Below are 14,248 nucleotides of genomic sequence, written 5' to 3' on the forward strand. Positions count from 1 at the left end.
TCCCGGGCTATTTTCCCAGTTATGGGGATGATAAAGCACGTGTACTTCCCCAGGACAACCCTGGATTCAGAAGTTCTGCCTGTAGGAAAGTACAAGAGTTTCCCATGAAGACCATTAAGGGAGCAAAGGAAAAATGCTGCCAAAGAGGCAGCTTTGAACCACCCTGGTGGTTTCACTTCTGGCGATTGCTTTTTCCTCACCAATTAAATGAGTCACATATGAACACAAATGCAACTGAGTGCACTCAAAAGCTGTTCCTTTAAAAAAAAATAAATAAGTACTGCTAGAACTAACTTCTTTCTTTTCTTTTTCTTTTTTTTTTTTAAAGTTTTTATTGGAGTAGATTTGATTTACAATGTGTTTCAGGTGTGCAGCAAAGTGAATCAGGTATGTTGCCAAGTTGATATATATGAAGTATATGTATACATACACACACACGCACATATATACATCCATTCTTTTTCACGTGTTTTCCCCATGTAAGTATTAGCTTACATATAAAAAATATTTTAAGATGTGGCATGCTTTGTATTGGGCATGTAGTACTTTTTATTTACGCGGTTGTCATTTTTCTAATGATGATTTGACACTGATTCATTGTTTCTTCAAAATGTTTCCAGTAACATTTTCCTTAAACATAGTCGTGGTGTACAGGCAATGAGATAACTGAAATCAGTGGACTAGAGCTGTGCAGCAGCCTTACCTACCTTAGTTTGGCCAACAACAAGATCACAACCATTAATGGCTTAGGCATGTTACCAATCAAAATACTTTGTCTGGTGAGTCTACCAAAAGTATTATTCTTTATAGAAGTACCAATTAATGTCTTAGTAAATATATGAATGATAGCTAGGATTTTTCAGTTTTATAAAGAGCTAGTTTCTTTATGTAATGTCGTGATCTTCTGTTTTGTTTGCTCCTTTTCATATCTGGTTTGTTTATGTGTGTTTGATGAATATTTCATGCTTAAAGTAAAATGATTTTCTAACTTGGAATACAAATTCCATTTTTTAAAAGACTGACTTTACCACTAAGAAAGAAAGGCATACTTTTAGCACCTGTTAAGAATATAGTTATAATGTCTTATTAATGCAATAATATTTAAACATATTTAAGCATAATATTTGGACTTCCTTGGTGGCTCAGCGGTAAAGAATCCGCCTGCCAATGCAAGAGACACAGGTTTGATCCCTAGGTCGGAAAGATCCCCTGGAGAAGGAAATGGCACTCACTCCAGTATTCTTGCCTGGGAAATGCCATGAACAGAGGAACTTGGCAGGCTACTGTCCATGGGGTTGCAGAGTCGGAAATGATTTAGTGACTAAACAACATGAAGAAGTGTAATATTTATTGCAGTTAAAGCGTCATTGCAAAAAAAAAAGCTTCATTACTTTCAAATGAACCACTGGGCACTGAATTTTGGCAGTCCTTTTATATCACTCTATGCTAGTCTCCCATTCTAGAAAACCAGAATTATGAATAAATTTATTCATAATTTATTATGAATGAATAAATAAAGTTCATTTATTCTCTCTGGCTGAGAATAAATGAACAATTTCCTTCAGAAAGTTAATATTTTAAATTTTTTCCCCATGAAGAGCACTATCCTTAAGCTATATGACATGCTCTGTGACTATGACTGAATGAAAACACAGACAACTTACTTAAAAATCAGCAGGATCATATTAGTTCCAACCAAAAATACAGTATTTTTGAAGTAATAGTCTAGCTCATTAGTTTGGGGGCTGATAAAGTAGTTTGTGGATGATGTAGGAGTCTTTCTTCTTCTTTCTTACCCTTGGATGGCTTTTCTGTTCTTCATTTTATCTGTCACAGGATAGGCAGGGATTTTAAGCCATGAGACTAGTGATTTATTAATTTCTTAAGTTAATATCCCACAGAAGATTGTCAAACTGTTGTTTAAATTCTGTTATCTGCAGATTTTTTACAAATATGATGCATTATTTCTGTCTTGTTTAACTACAGACAGCTGATGGTTGGCTATGTGTTAATTTTTCTTTCCCCGAGCTTGAAGCCTGAAGTGCTTTTTCAGGACTCTTCACTCCTTATGGTGAATTAGATGAGGGCACACTACTGATTGCCAGTAGAGACGTGGTAAAGTTTAATTATTCCCCGGAAGTTTCATGTTTTCTGTCCACCAAGGCACAGTGGCAAAGCTGTAAATGAAAATGACTTCGGCAAGTCAAATTGCAAACTTAAAGATTATAAAAGAAAGTCACATTTAAAAATTACGATAATTTGAAGGATTCTTGGCAGTATGTTCTATTCAATTTGCAGCTTGTTACAACTTTATCCTTTTCTTTATGTATCTTTTTACATTGCATTCCTGTTCACTTTAAGTAGAGCATGATATGCGGAAAGAGATACACAGCTGTGCATAAGGCAATGAGAATTCAGCTCATTATTAAGAATAACAACACATAGCACTTTTATCGTAAGACTTTGTTTCAGTAACTGAATAAGTAAACTGTGTTGACAGTTTCATCTCAAGCAGCTTTTAGAAAAAGCATTAAAAAACTTACTTTTCCTACAAGTAGATTAGATGGATTGTTCCCCATTCCCTTTCCCGTCATCCAAGATTAACTAGAAAATACAGAATTTTCCATCATTCATTTTCCTTAAAATTTTTGAGAATGGTAAAGTTTTCTTTTCCATATATTAATAAAATACATAAAATGAGACTCATTTGTTTCAATAGTTTTTCATGCTTTTTAAAAAAATTGTGGTATCAGTAAAACAATTGTACTGCTGAAAGTAATTCCCTTTATTGAGATAAATTCAGAGGAAAAAAAAGAGCCATTCACTATACAAACCAATTGTTAATTCCCTACCATCAACTTCTACAATAAATATTAAGGGAAAATGTGGTTCACTCATGGTCTGTTCTGCCAGCCACCTCCTTTAGCAAGTAAGGGCAATCCATTCCAAACTTCAAAAAATCATTGTGTCTCAGTAAAAGTCATTTGTTTTTTTTTTTCCCCTCCCAACTTGGGAGATTGAGACTATTTCTCATTTCATTTATTTAATAAAACAGTTTCTCTCTAACTGCTCCCTTTTCCCTGCTCAACATGATGAAACATGCAAGAGGAACTGTTCTTGCAGAAACTGGCCATGCGCTTTGAGCAGAGACGTATCGGGTTTTCATCATTGGATAAAAGATTTGACTAGATGACTTTCAACTCAAATTCTGATTTGACATATTTCTCAAGTTCTGCTTTCTTTTATGACCGTAGACTATCTAATTAAACATTTCTATGCCTTACTCTGCTCTTGAGCATCTACCACTTTGAAAGCCATCAGAGACACACTAAAAAAGAATTACAGTTTATCTTCCACATCTATGGCACATCAAAAGTCTTTAGGAAGAAGTGTATTATGTATAAACTTGATATGTGGGTATATTTTAAATAGGATATTGAGGTCCTATTTCAATAAGTTAAATTAATATGGACATTATGTTCAGTGTAGTTTTTTCCTTTCCTTTTTCTATTACTCTTTCTAGAACTTTTTTGAACAGTAGGAAATTTGACTTAGGCAAATGGGGTCATTAGTATTCTTCCTTCTCATTATGGAATTTTTCAGACATATATAAAAATAAAGGGAATAGTTTAATGAATCCCATGTACTATCATCCAGCTTTATAGATTATCAACATTTTATTAATATATTTTAAAGAACCATAAAATTATATTAATGAATATAAATCTTGCTCATTATTAAAGTGAAATCTTATGAAAAATTGGGTGAAAATGAGCTCTTACTATTAAATGTATCAGGAAACATGTACCAGGAAAAATATTATAGATGGTAGAGAATACTAAAATTTTTTAGTTATAAAGTGGTCAGTAAAAGTTTTAAAAGGTTAAGGATGGGTATAACATGGCATTAGTTGAAACCTCAAAATTACTCTTTACTGTGATTCTCAACTCAGAGTTTAGCTTTACTGGGACATATTCTTATACTTCAAAGACTAATGAGCACAAGGAATTTTGCATGTGTTGGGAAATGTACAAGAAAATGCAAATTGTTGTTACCACCATAATTTGTGTTATGGGTTCATGGGGGTTGGAAAAGAGAACAACATTTAAGTCCTATATCTTTCTCTGTTTCATGGTGTTGTCTAAGAAGATGTTTATGTGTGAATTATTTAAGAACTTAGTTTGTGTATGTATTGTTGTAAAACATGCCACCCCAAAATGTAGTGGTGTTGAGAAATTCTATTAGTGAAGCATTTTTTTATTTTGCAGTTCTGTAATCTGAGCTGGGCTCAGATGGGTGGTTCTGCTGGTCTTGCCTTGTCCAGCTAGCAGATTGACTGGGGGCTGGGCTCAGCAGAGATGCTACAGTAGCTGAGTTTCTTCTCTCTCTCTAGTCTCAGGGCTCCTCTCTATTTAACATCTCCACAGATTCTTTCTAGAGGAGCTAGAGTTCTTACATGGCAGCTCAGGGCTCCAAAACACAAAAGGAGCCACTGCCAGGCCTTCTTATGTCTTAGATTTATAACTAGGACACTTGTGCCATATTCTTTGGGTGAAGGCAGGTCATAGGTGCAGCCTGGATTCAAGAGGAGAGAAAGGTACCAAGAGCATGAATAAGCAGAAGCATATATCAGACTGCCACAAACCTTGTGATATGAAGTGATTATATTCAGAATATTTCTGAAGACAGAGTAGATGTGGGAGTTGTAGCATTCAAGTGGTTTGTTAAAATGGCCATGAAAGAATTGTTGTTAAATTTATATTTCTAAAGAGGAGCATGGAGTCATGCTGCCATTAGGCTTGAGGTTAGCAATGTCCAAATTTTATACTGCCTAGCTTTTGTCTTTCTTACTGAACAATGTTCCTATGAACATTTATCTGCTTATCTCTAGCAAAAAATATTAAGTTCTGAGTCTTCCAGCTGAAATACCGTGATTTCTTTCTATGATGTATGTATATGTGTTTAGGGAGGTGAATGATGGGAATAGAGGGAGACAAGAATGTCTTACTGATTTTAAGAGGTTTGAGGCAGTGTACCCAGAATGAAAACTTGTCACTGCAGTTTTCTCTTTAGGACATTAAGTGTATTTTTATCAATTTTAGAGCAATAACCAGATTGAGAAGATGACAGGTTTGGATGACCTAAGAGTCCTGCAGATCCTCGATCTGAGCCAGAATCAGATCAGTAGCCTCCAAGGCTTACAGGGTCATGATTTCTTGGAAGTGATCAACCTCGAGGATAATAAGGTAATGTCATACTTTAAGTGTCTTGGTTTTAGTGTCTACATAAGAGAACATATTGGGACCCATTATTAATGTCTCAAGTGCTATCACATGCAATGCCAGCTCAGAAATATTCTAGAAAACCTCCTGGAGCAATAGGTGAAGGGCTTTTTAATTTTTTTAATAAATAGTGATTCTTAGCTTTTAAGCATTCCTGATTTCATAATTTTGAAGGTTTAAACTGCAACCAAGGGCGCATGACTTTGTGAAGTAGATATGTTCATGTGAAATTTGGGGTAGAAAGATTGCATTAGGAATGTCTGACATGTCAGAGCAGGGAAACTGGAGCCAAGAGAATAGCCTCAGGCTGGTGTTGCCTCCATTTAATGAGAAGAGACCCAGGAAGTGAATTATCATATCCTATTTGTAACAATAGCCTATGTTTGCAACTTGGATACATTTGGAGACTGGACTTATTCAGATTTCCATTCTGGCTTAATGCACACATTACTTCACAAATTATATCAATTGGCTTTCACTCTGAATTATATTTTATTTTTAATAAAGCATGTATGCTCCTAATAATGATATATTCAGTTGGTACCTGTAGCTCACTTCTTCTGCGATAAGATCTACTTTGTGATTTTATTCATCTTGAGTACTTTGTTGTATTTTTGGGGAAGATCTCACAAGTAAGTTGATTATTTACTTCTTGAAAATGAAAAGTCTGCCTGACCCTAAAAGAGACATAGAGAGTATAAGATGAATTTCTGAGGAGACGTTTCTCTGTTCAGCCGTGATGGTGCTCATCAGCTGAATCTAATGACTTTCTCCAGTGAGCTTCCATTAGCTGTTATATTTCTAAAAATCAAAAAAAGGACAGTCTTTAGGTCTGGCAAGAGTGGATTTTTAATAACAGGAAAAACTGTTCCTCATTTTCATGTGACTTGCATATTAAATGGTCAACTTCTAAGCTTAATGCGTTTGTTCACTGTCCCATATGTCTTATGAAGTCATAGACTTCATGAAATTATTAGACTTAAGAAGTCATAAGACCTAAGAAGTCATAAGACCAGGTTCCAAATCTCTTCATATGGTTTTGTGGTTGTTGTTGTTCAGTCACTCAGTCGTGTCTGACTTTGCGACCCCATGGACTGCAGAACGCCAGGCTTCCCTGTCCTTACCCATCTCCTGGAGCTTGCTCAAACTCATGTCCATCGAGTCAGTGATGCACCCCAACCATCTCATCCTGTGTCATCCCCATCTCCTCCTGCCTTCAATCTTTCCCAGCATCAGGGTCTTTTCCAATGAGTCAGTTCTTCTCATCAGGTGGCCAAAGTATTGGAGCTTCCGCTTCAGCATTAGTCCTTCCAGTGCACACTCAGGACTGATCGCCTTTAGGATGGACTGGTTGGATCTCCTTGCAGTCCAAGGGACTCTCAAGAGTCTTCTCCAACACTACGATCCAAACATATCAATTCTTTAGCCCTTAGCTTTCTTTATACTCCAACTCTCACATCCATACATGACTACTGGAAAAAACATAGCTTTGACTAGACGGACCTTTGTTGGCAAAGTAACGTCTCTGTTTTTTAACATGCTGTCTAGGTTGGTCATAGCTTTTCTTGCAAGGAGCAAGCATCTTTTAATTTCTTGGCTGTAGTCACCATCTGCAGGGATTTTTGAGCCCTCCAAAATAAAGTCTGTCAGTGTTTCCATTGTTTCCCCATCTATTTGCCATGAAGTGATGGGACCAGATGCCATGATCCTAGCTGTTTGAATGTTGAGCTTTAAGCCAGCTTTTTCACTCTTCTCTTTCATCTTCACCTAGAGGCTCTTTAGTTCCTCTTTGCTTTCTGCCATAAGGGTGATGTCATCTGCATATCTGAGGTTATTAATATTTCTCCTGGCAGCCTTGATTCTAGCTTGTGCTTCATCCAGCCTGGCATTTCAAATGATGTACTCTCTATATAAGTTAAATAATTGGGGTGACAGTATACAGCCTTGATGTACTCCTTTCCCAATTTTGAACCATTCCATTGTTCCATGTCTGGTTCTAACTGTTGCTTCTTGACCTACATACTGGTTTCTCAGGAGGCAGGTAAGGTGGTCTGGTATTCCCATCTCTTTAAGAATTTTCCACAGTTGTTGTGATCTACACAGCCGAAGAATTGTTGCTTTTGAACCATGTTGTTGGAGAAGACTCTTGAGAGTCTTCTCAAGAGTTATGTATAACTCATAAATGTACAGTTTAGCAAAGAGTTTTCAGGTGAAGTCATGTAACATTGACATCAAGAAATATGTCATGCAACTTGCCATTTTTATCTTTTCTTAAAACAGTGACCTCATTGATAAAATGATAGAGCTGCATGCAGTAAGAAGGCTTCCCCAGTCACAAATAACCACAATAACCTGCAGAACCAGTGGTGGGGAGGGGGACTGGGGAACTGGAGGCTAGATAGGATGAGTGATGGCGAGAGCCGCATAGCCCATGTGTGCCTTTGTTGCATTTTCTCTGTTTCTACATACTATTTAATTCCTGCCTTAAATGTGGATGAGATGAGGAACATCTGTCTACCTTACTCTTTTCTATCCAGAGGGGAGAAAAGAAAATGTGGCTGTGAGTTTACATTTATTGAAGGAATATGCAGTTATTCCCTTGTTCTGTGTGACTTTATGGAATTCTCATTGAAAAGCTAGATATTCACAAGAGCAATTTTTAAAATAAGTTGAGTTTAAAGGATCCAATGTAGCTCCTCTTATATTATGTTCTCTGTTGTCTTGGTACATTTAGCCTGTTGATAATATTGTCTGTGTGTGTGTGTGTGTTTGTTTTTCTGTTAAACAGGTTGCTGAGCTGGGTGAAATAGAATACATTGAAAACCTACCTCTCCTTCGAGTTCTCAATCTTCTGAGAAATCCAATTCGGGTAAGACGTCCTTTGTTTTGAGGGTGGGGATTAGGGATGAGAACATACTTGGAATTCTTCTTTATGAAATACTTTTGATAGAACATGAAGAATGTGAATACAGTGTGTTTATCACCATTCTCTATTAGAAGGGTAAGCAAAGTCATACCCGTGCTCCACCATTGGTGCAGGTAAAGCCTGAAATTGAATATTAGTTGTCTACGCTGTATGACCATTTGTGACTCATCCACATGGTAACAAAGATTATCAAGAGGGACCTATTGAGATTATAGAGCAATGTCTTTTTAGTGCAAGAATGCCTGAGGTGTGGAGAAGGCAATGGCACCCCACTCCAGTACTCTTGCCTGGAAAATACCATGGACGGAGGACCTGGTGGGCTACAGTCCATGGGGTCGCTGAAGGTCGGACACGACCAAGCAACTTCACTTTCACTTTTCACTTTCATGCATTGGAGAAGGAAATGGCAACCCACTCCAGCGTTCTCGCCTGGAGAATCCCAGGGACAGGGGATCCTGGTGGGCTGCCGTCTCTGGGGTCGCACAGAGTCGGACACGACTGAAGCGACTTAGCAGCCTGAGGTGTAGATGGAATGTGGCTCCTATTTTATATCAGGGAGAAGTCTAAGATTAGACACCTAAAGAAATTATCCTGGCGATTGCTGTAAAACTGGCATTGTAAAATGATTATAGGAAAAAAATCATTTATATCCTAGTGATTCTTCACCTTTGGATATCAAAGATCCAGGCTTTTTCTTTTTTCTGGGTCCTCTCTTTTTTGTCACCAATGATAGATCCTTTCTGCTCAACTCTGTCCCTCCCTCTTTGTGCAAATGTCATTCATTCCCCTTTGAATCTATATCCTTTGCTCACTTTGCCGTAGATTCTTGAATTTGTATGTATCTCTGAGTACCTTTCTTTGTGCGTGTATGACTTGAGAAACATAACTAGGCAGGCAAAAAATCAAAATGAAAAATGAAAATACAGTCTGAAAGTAAAAACAACGCTTGGTATGGGAATAGTGGCAGACACTGTAAAAGCGTCCCCTGGAAAGGAAGGGGTTTAAAGTGGCCATCCCTCCCAATTCCAGACCCATAAAGAGCATCCAGGTGTTTGCATAAATAAATAGCCCAAACCCTTTCACAATGTTACCTCATTTATTTATAAGCCCCTCCCACATATGCACTTTGAAGTACACAAAAGATGCCATTGTATATTCATTTCATGTGTATTCTCATCTACAAAATGCATCACCCACTTAATATCTTTCCCTTCAAAGAGACGTAGCTTCTTGATACAATGTAACTAATTATATTTCTAAAAAGCAGATAGTCCTAACACAGCAGATGATAGAGTATTAAGGGAACTGTCCTATAAATGAATATCATTTTATTATTGTAAAACAATCATAATTAATGATACAAAATTAATATAAAACAACACAAAGAAATAATGAGGAATTAATCATAAGGACTGCTACTATTATAATAATGAAACTCCTTTAAGTGAGAAGATAGGGTTTCAGTCACTGGCCATGGAACATCAGATGAAATACTCCACCTCCCTGAGCCTTAGGTGTTTTTCTCTTTAGAGATGAAGATAATCAGGTTTGTCCTGCCTATCTCACAGGGAGATTAACAAGATCACACATTTGAAAAGCTTTATAAGTTACAAGGCAGAGTCTGCATTTGAGTTGTTAATATCAGGGGACTGCAATTGTGAAAATGTGAAAACCTAGTGTGTGTGTGTGTGTGTGTGTGTGTGTGTGAATGACAGCATTCGTGGGTAAAAGGCCTTGGCTCATGAAAGCAGACTGCTACTGCTTTTTAATTTGGGAAAAGGAAGGTAACAAAATAACCCTCTTGATATTTTAAACAGGAAAAACCTGACTATTGGTCCTTCGTCATTTTTATGCTACTCCGATTAACAGAATTGGATCAGAAGAAGATTAAAGTAGACGAAAAGGTATGTAGTCATATTTCACATGTTTATGAGTTGATAGGTTCAAAAGCTCATGCCGTCTGCTGCAGGACCATTGCAATCCAGAAATGAGCATATAACAGTATGCTCATTCATTATTTATTTAAGGAGCATTTCCTTGTCCTAGAGTCTAGTTGTTTAACCCTCTGCAGAGCTGAGTGTCAACACAAACGCAGTGAAAGCCTTGCTTTTGGTACAGTAAGGAGACTGGCCATGGGAGACAGAAGCAGCCTTCATGTACCTAGGCTGGCAGCTGTAAGGCTGACTATAAGTTTGGAAAATTATCATATGTGGGGGATGTATGATTCTGTGTTCCTCTAAATCTTCACTTAATAATGAAATGAATTACAATGTCATTCTACCACATCACTGTAAAGGACTCAAATCACTACTCTGGTTTTTTAAATCCTTTATTCTCCTCTTTAAGATAATGATTCTTTTCTGGACACGCAACTTGAGAGTAACCAGACCTTGAATGCTAGCACCTGCCTCCCCACACCATACCTGTGGTAGCCAATTTGTCATGCTGTCGTGACAGGTGTCAGCTGAGATCTCTACTAATGAGGGATTTCTTACACCTGATGCAAATTTGAGATGGGCGTGAAAGAGCAGGTATAAATATGCAGAGAGGCAGATATATTCCAGTTCATAAATGTCTTTCTGAAATCTTGGTTAAAAATAGTTATAGATGCTGGTCTGTTATTATTCTCACACTCAGAGGCACTTATTAGATTTCTCTTTCCCTTTAATGTTTTGCAAAGGGGATAACATTCAAAACCACACATTAGATAAAGATGTGGTAGACAAGTATACTGTATTTAGAGTGATAGCAAAGCCGGGGAACAGACAACTGTCTGTCATGAGGAAAAGGCCTGTATCTTTGGAAAAGAGAAAGTTATATTAAAAGAGGAGGAGGTTTAGTAGAATTTGAGATAATAGGAATAGTTCTTGGTATGATGGCAGGAGGAAAACTTCTACAATAACAGCTACCTGAAATCTGGAACTAAGAATTTTATTCTTCTCTTAGTAAAAGTTGAAACATTTACTGTATTAAAGGTAATCTTAGACTTTTGAGGGTTTTTTTTTTTTTTTTTGCTTTTTCCCCCCCAAACCAGAAAATATAAAGAAATAGGTGACCAAGGGGTTCCAGTTCAATATTTTGAAAGAATTATCATTCTTTAGGTTTTAGGAAAGCTAGAGTAGACATGAACCCAGAACACAGATTCCTGGTTGCATGTCTAGAACATTTCAGTAAAGAAAGTCTTGTCTTTCTTGTACAATGAATTTTTTTTCCCCTTTGCATTTCTAATTCTGGAAAAGATCTCGGCCGTGAATAAATACAACCCTCCCCCGGAAGTGGTCGCGGCCCAAGATCACATGACCCATGTGGTCAACAGCGTGATGCAGCCACAGAGGATCTTTGACAGGTATTCTGAGAGACGCCTTGGGTGGAACTCGGGGTGGTCAGCACAGGACAACCTCCTCATTGCCCTAGCCATCTCCCTTGTGACTCATTCCTTTCTCACCTCTCTGAGGAAGGGATCGGGTCTTCATTTGACAGGTTGTATTGTCTCGGATATAGCATATCATCATCAGATGTTCAAACATGGGACTCCCTTGTTGGCATTTTCCCAAGTGTGGCAATAAGTGGATTCAACTTCTCTCTTTCATCTGGACTCTTGCATGGTGGCTAGCCTGTGACATGGTAGTGAAAGTCGCTCAGTCATGTCCAACTCTTTGTGACCCCCATGGACTATACAGTCCATGGAAATCTCCAGGCCAGAATACTGTAGTGGGTACCTGTTCCCTTCTGTGTCGAACCCAGGTCTCCCACATTGCAGGTGGATGCTTTACCAGCTGAGCCATCAGGGAAGCCCAAGAATACTGGAGTGGGTAGCCTATCCCTTCTCCAGGGGAGCTTCCCGACCCAGGGATCGAACCACGGTCTCCCACACTGCAGGCAGATTCTTTACCAGCTGAGCTACTACCAGTGAAGCCTGTGACATAGGATGGTGAAATGAAAAAGGAAAAAAAATTTGCCGACAGACCTGCTATAGGAGAGAACCCCAGACCCTCGCCTCATCAACAGAGAACTGTGATGGTCTCTATCCACTGACAATTTTTCCTTAGCTGTGAGTGGATGCTAGAAACCCCTGCCAAAGAGCACTCGTGACCACGGGTTCTATATTAGAGAGTCCGTAGAGTCCCTGCTCGCCAAAGGGGAACTGAAACAGCCTTTCCAGGGGTTGCGCTGAGCTGCAATCAACCCCACAGGGAGGAGTCACCCAGCTTGTCTGAACACAGGAATAGAGACCCTCACCTCTAAGTTTGAAGACAGATTTACCACAATTTCTCCATTTCTTTTTAAACACTCTGTCGAAGCAGATGGCCATTGACACTATAAGTATAATACAGAATTTCTATCAGTACCCAAAGGCATTTGAAAAATACTTGTAAAATCTCTAGGTTATAAATGGCTCCTCTTCTTCATGTGGTCTGGTCCTGTACTCCACCCGGTTGGTTTCCCACAGAGAGAAAATGTTTTATTTTGCATCCAGGACATGATTTTTTACATGTAATTTAATCATGTAGATGTTGACAGTTTTATATATTTATGGTAGCCCTCTAGGTGAAATGATTTATCATTTATTTGCATACATCTGGAAAAGCACATTTGATTTAAAAGAAGGGCATTTATTGTCCTCATTGTATTTCTTTTCTAGTTTATGAGATTGCTAGTTGTTTCATGCTTTAGGGTACATTTATATAAAAATATGTATCAAGCAAATTTACAGCAGTGTCTGATAAACGCACATTTCTTGATCATTTCTGGCTGTCAGACAGAGAATAGCAAATGGCCAAGCCACCGTAGATGCCCTGGGATGGAGCAGTGTCCATGATGTAAAGCTCGTGGAGGCAGGAGGAGGCATGCTGTGTCCTTCCCACCCTGGGTCAGGACATGCTCCCTGGCAGCCCCAGAAGTCAACCTCCAGGAAAGAAACCCTGACTCTTTCTCTTGGAACTTTTAGGCTGTGATACTGGGGAATCACTGTCCTCTCTCCTGGCGAGACTGAAGTAAGAAGCGAATATGAAAATGGATTTTTCATATTGTCTTGACTCTGGCCTCATAGTCAGTGATGGCTTTCTACCTCTCTCATATGACAAGGTTCTTCAGACTGATGTTGTCCAAGCCTTGTCCGAACTCTGAAATCAGCCGTTTCTCCAAGAAGCCCTAGTTCGTTTTAGTGAGAAATGGTATTTCCCAATCACAATGTATTCCCATCTCTTTCAGGATTTTCCAGTTTATTGTGATCCACACAGTGAAAGGCTTTGGCATGGTCAATAAAGCAGAAATAGATGTTTTTCTGGAACTCTTTTGCTTTTTTGATGATCCAGCAGATGTTGGCAATTTGATCTCTGGTTCCTCTGCCTTTTCTAAAACCAGCTTGAACATCTGGAATTTCTCGGTTCATGTATTGCTGAAGCCTGGCTTAGAGAATTTTGAGCATTACTTTACTAGCGTGTGAGATGAGTGCAATTGTGTGGTAGTTTGAGCATTCTTTGGCATCGCCTTTCTTTGGGATTGAAATGAAAACTGACCTTTTCCAGTCCTGTGGCCGCTGCTGAGTTTTCCAAATTTGCTGGCAAATTGAGTGCAGCACTTTCACAGCATCATCTTTCAGGATTTGAAATAGCTCAACTGGAATTCCATCACCTCCACTAGCTTTGTTCGTAGTGATGCTTCCTAAGGCCCACTTGACTTCACATTCCAGGATGTCTGGCTCTAGGTGAGTGATCACACCATCATGATTATCTGGGTCATGAAGATCTTTTTTGTACAGTTCTTCTGTGCATTCTTGGCACCTCTTCTAAAATTCTGAAAGAGATGGGAATACCAGACCACCTGACCTGCCTCTTGAGAAATTTGTATGCAGGTTAGGAAGCAACAGTTAGAACCGGACATGAAACAACAGACTGCTTCCAAATAGGAAAAGGAGTACGTCAAGGCTGTATATTGTCACCCTGCTTATTTAACTTATGTGCAGAGTACATCATGAGAAACGCTGGGCTGGAAGAAGCACAAGCTGAAATCAAGATTCTCGGGAGAAATAACAATAACC

The 14,248-nt window shown here is 38.6% G+C and overlaps 1 protein-coding gene across 3 annotated transcripts in view; it reads left to right on the forward strand.

Moving 5' to 3' along the window:
• LRGUK (leucine rich repeats and guanylate kinase domain containing) overlaps window positions 1-14,248 on the forward strand; it is a 101,609-nt gene that overhangs the window by 24,549 nt on the left and 62,812 nt on the right. For all 3 annotated transcript variants that reach the window (XM_061414745.1, XM_061414744.1, XM_061414743.1), the window contains exons 6-10: window positions 655-779; window positions 5,103-5,246; window positions 8,071-8,151; window positions 10,026-10,112; window positions 11,448-11,554. In XM_061414745.1, coding sequence (XP_061270729.1) covers window positions 655-779; window positions 5,103-5,246; window positions 8,071-8,151; window positions 10,026-10,112; window positions 11,448-11,554 — 544 coding nt within the window. The remainder of the gene's footprint in view (window positions 1-654; window positions 780-5,102; window positions 5,247-8,070; window positions 8,152-10,025; window positions 10,113-11,447; window positions 11,555-14,248) is intronic.

Source organism: Bos javanicus, chromosome 4 (genome assembly GCF_032452875.1).
Source record: "Bos javanicus breed banteng chromosome 4, ARS-OSU_banteng_1.0, whole genome shotgun sequence".
NCBI lineage: Eukaryota > Metazoa > Chordata > Mammalia > Artiodactyla > Bovidae > Bos > Bos javanicus.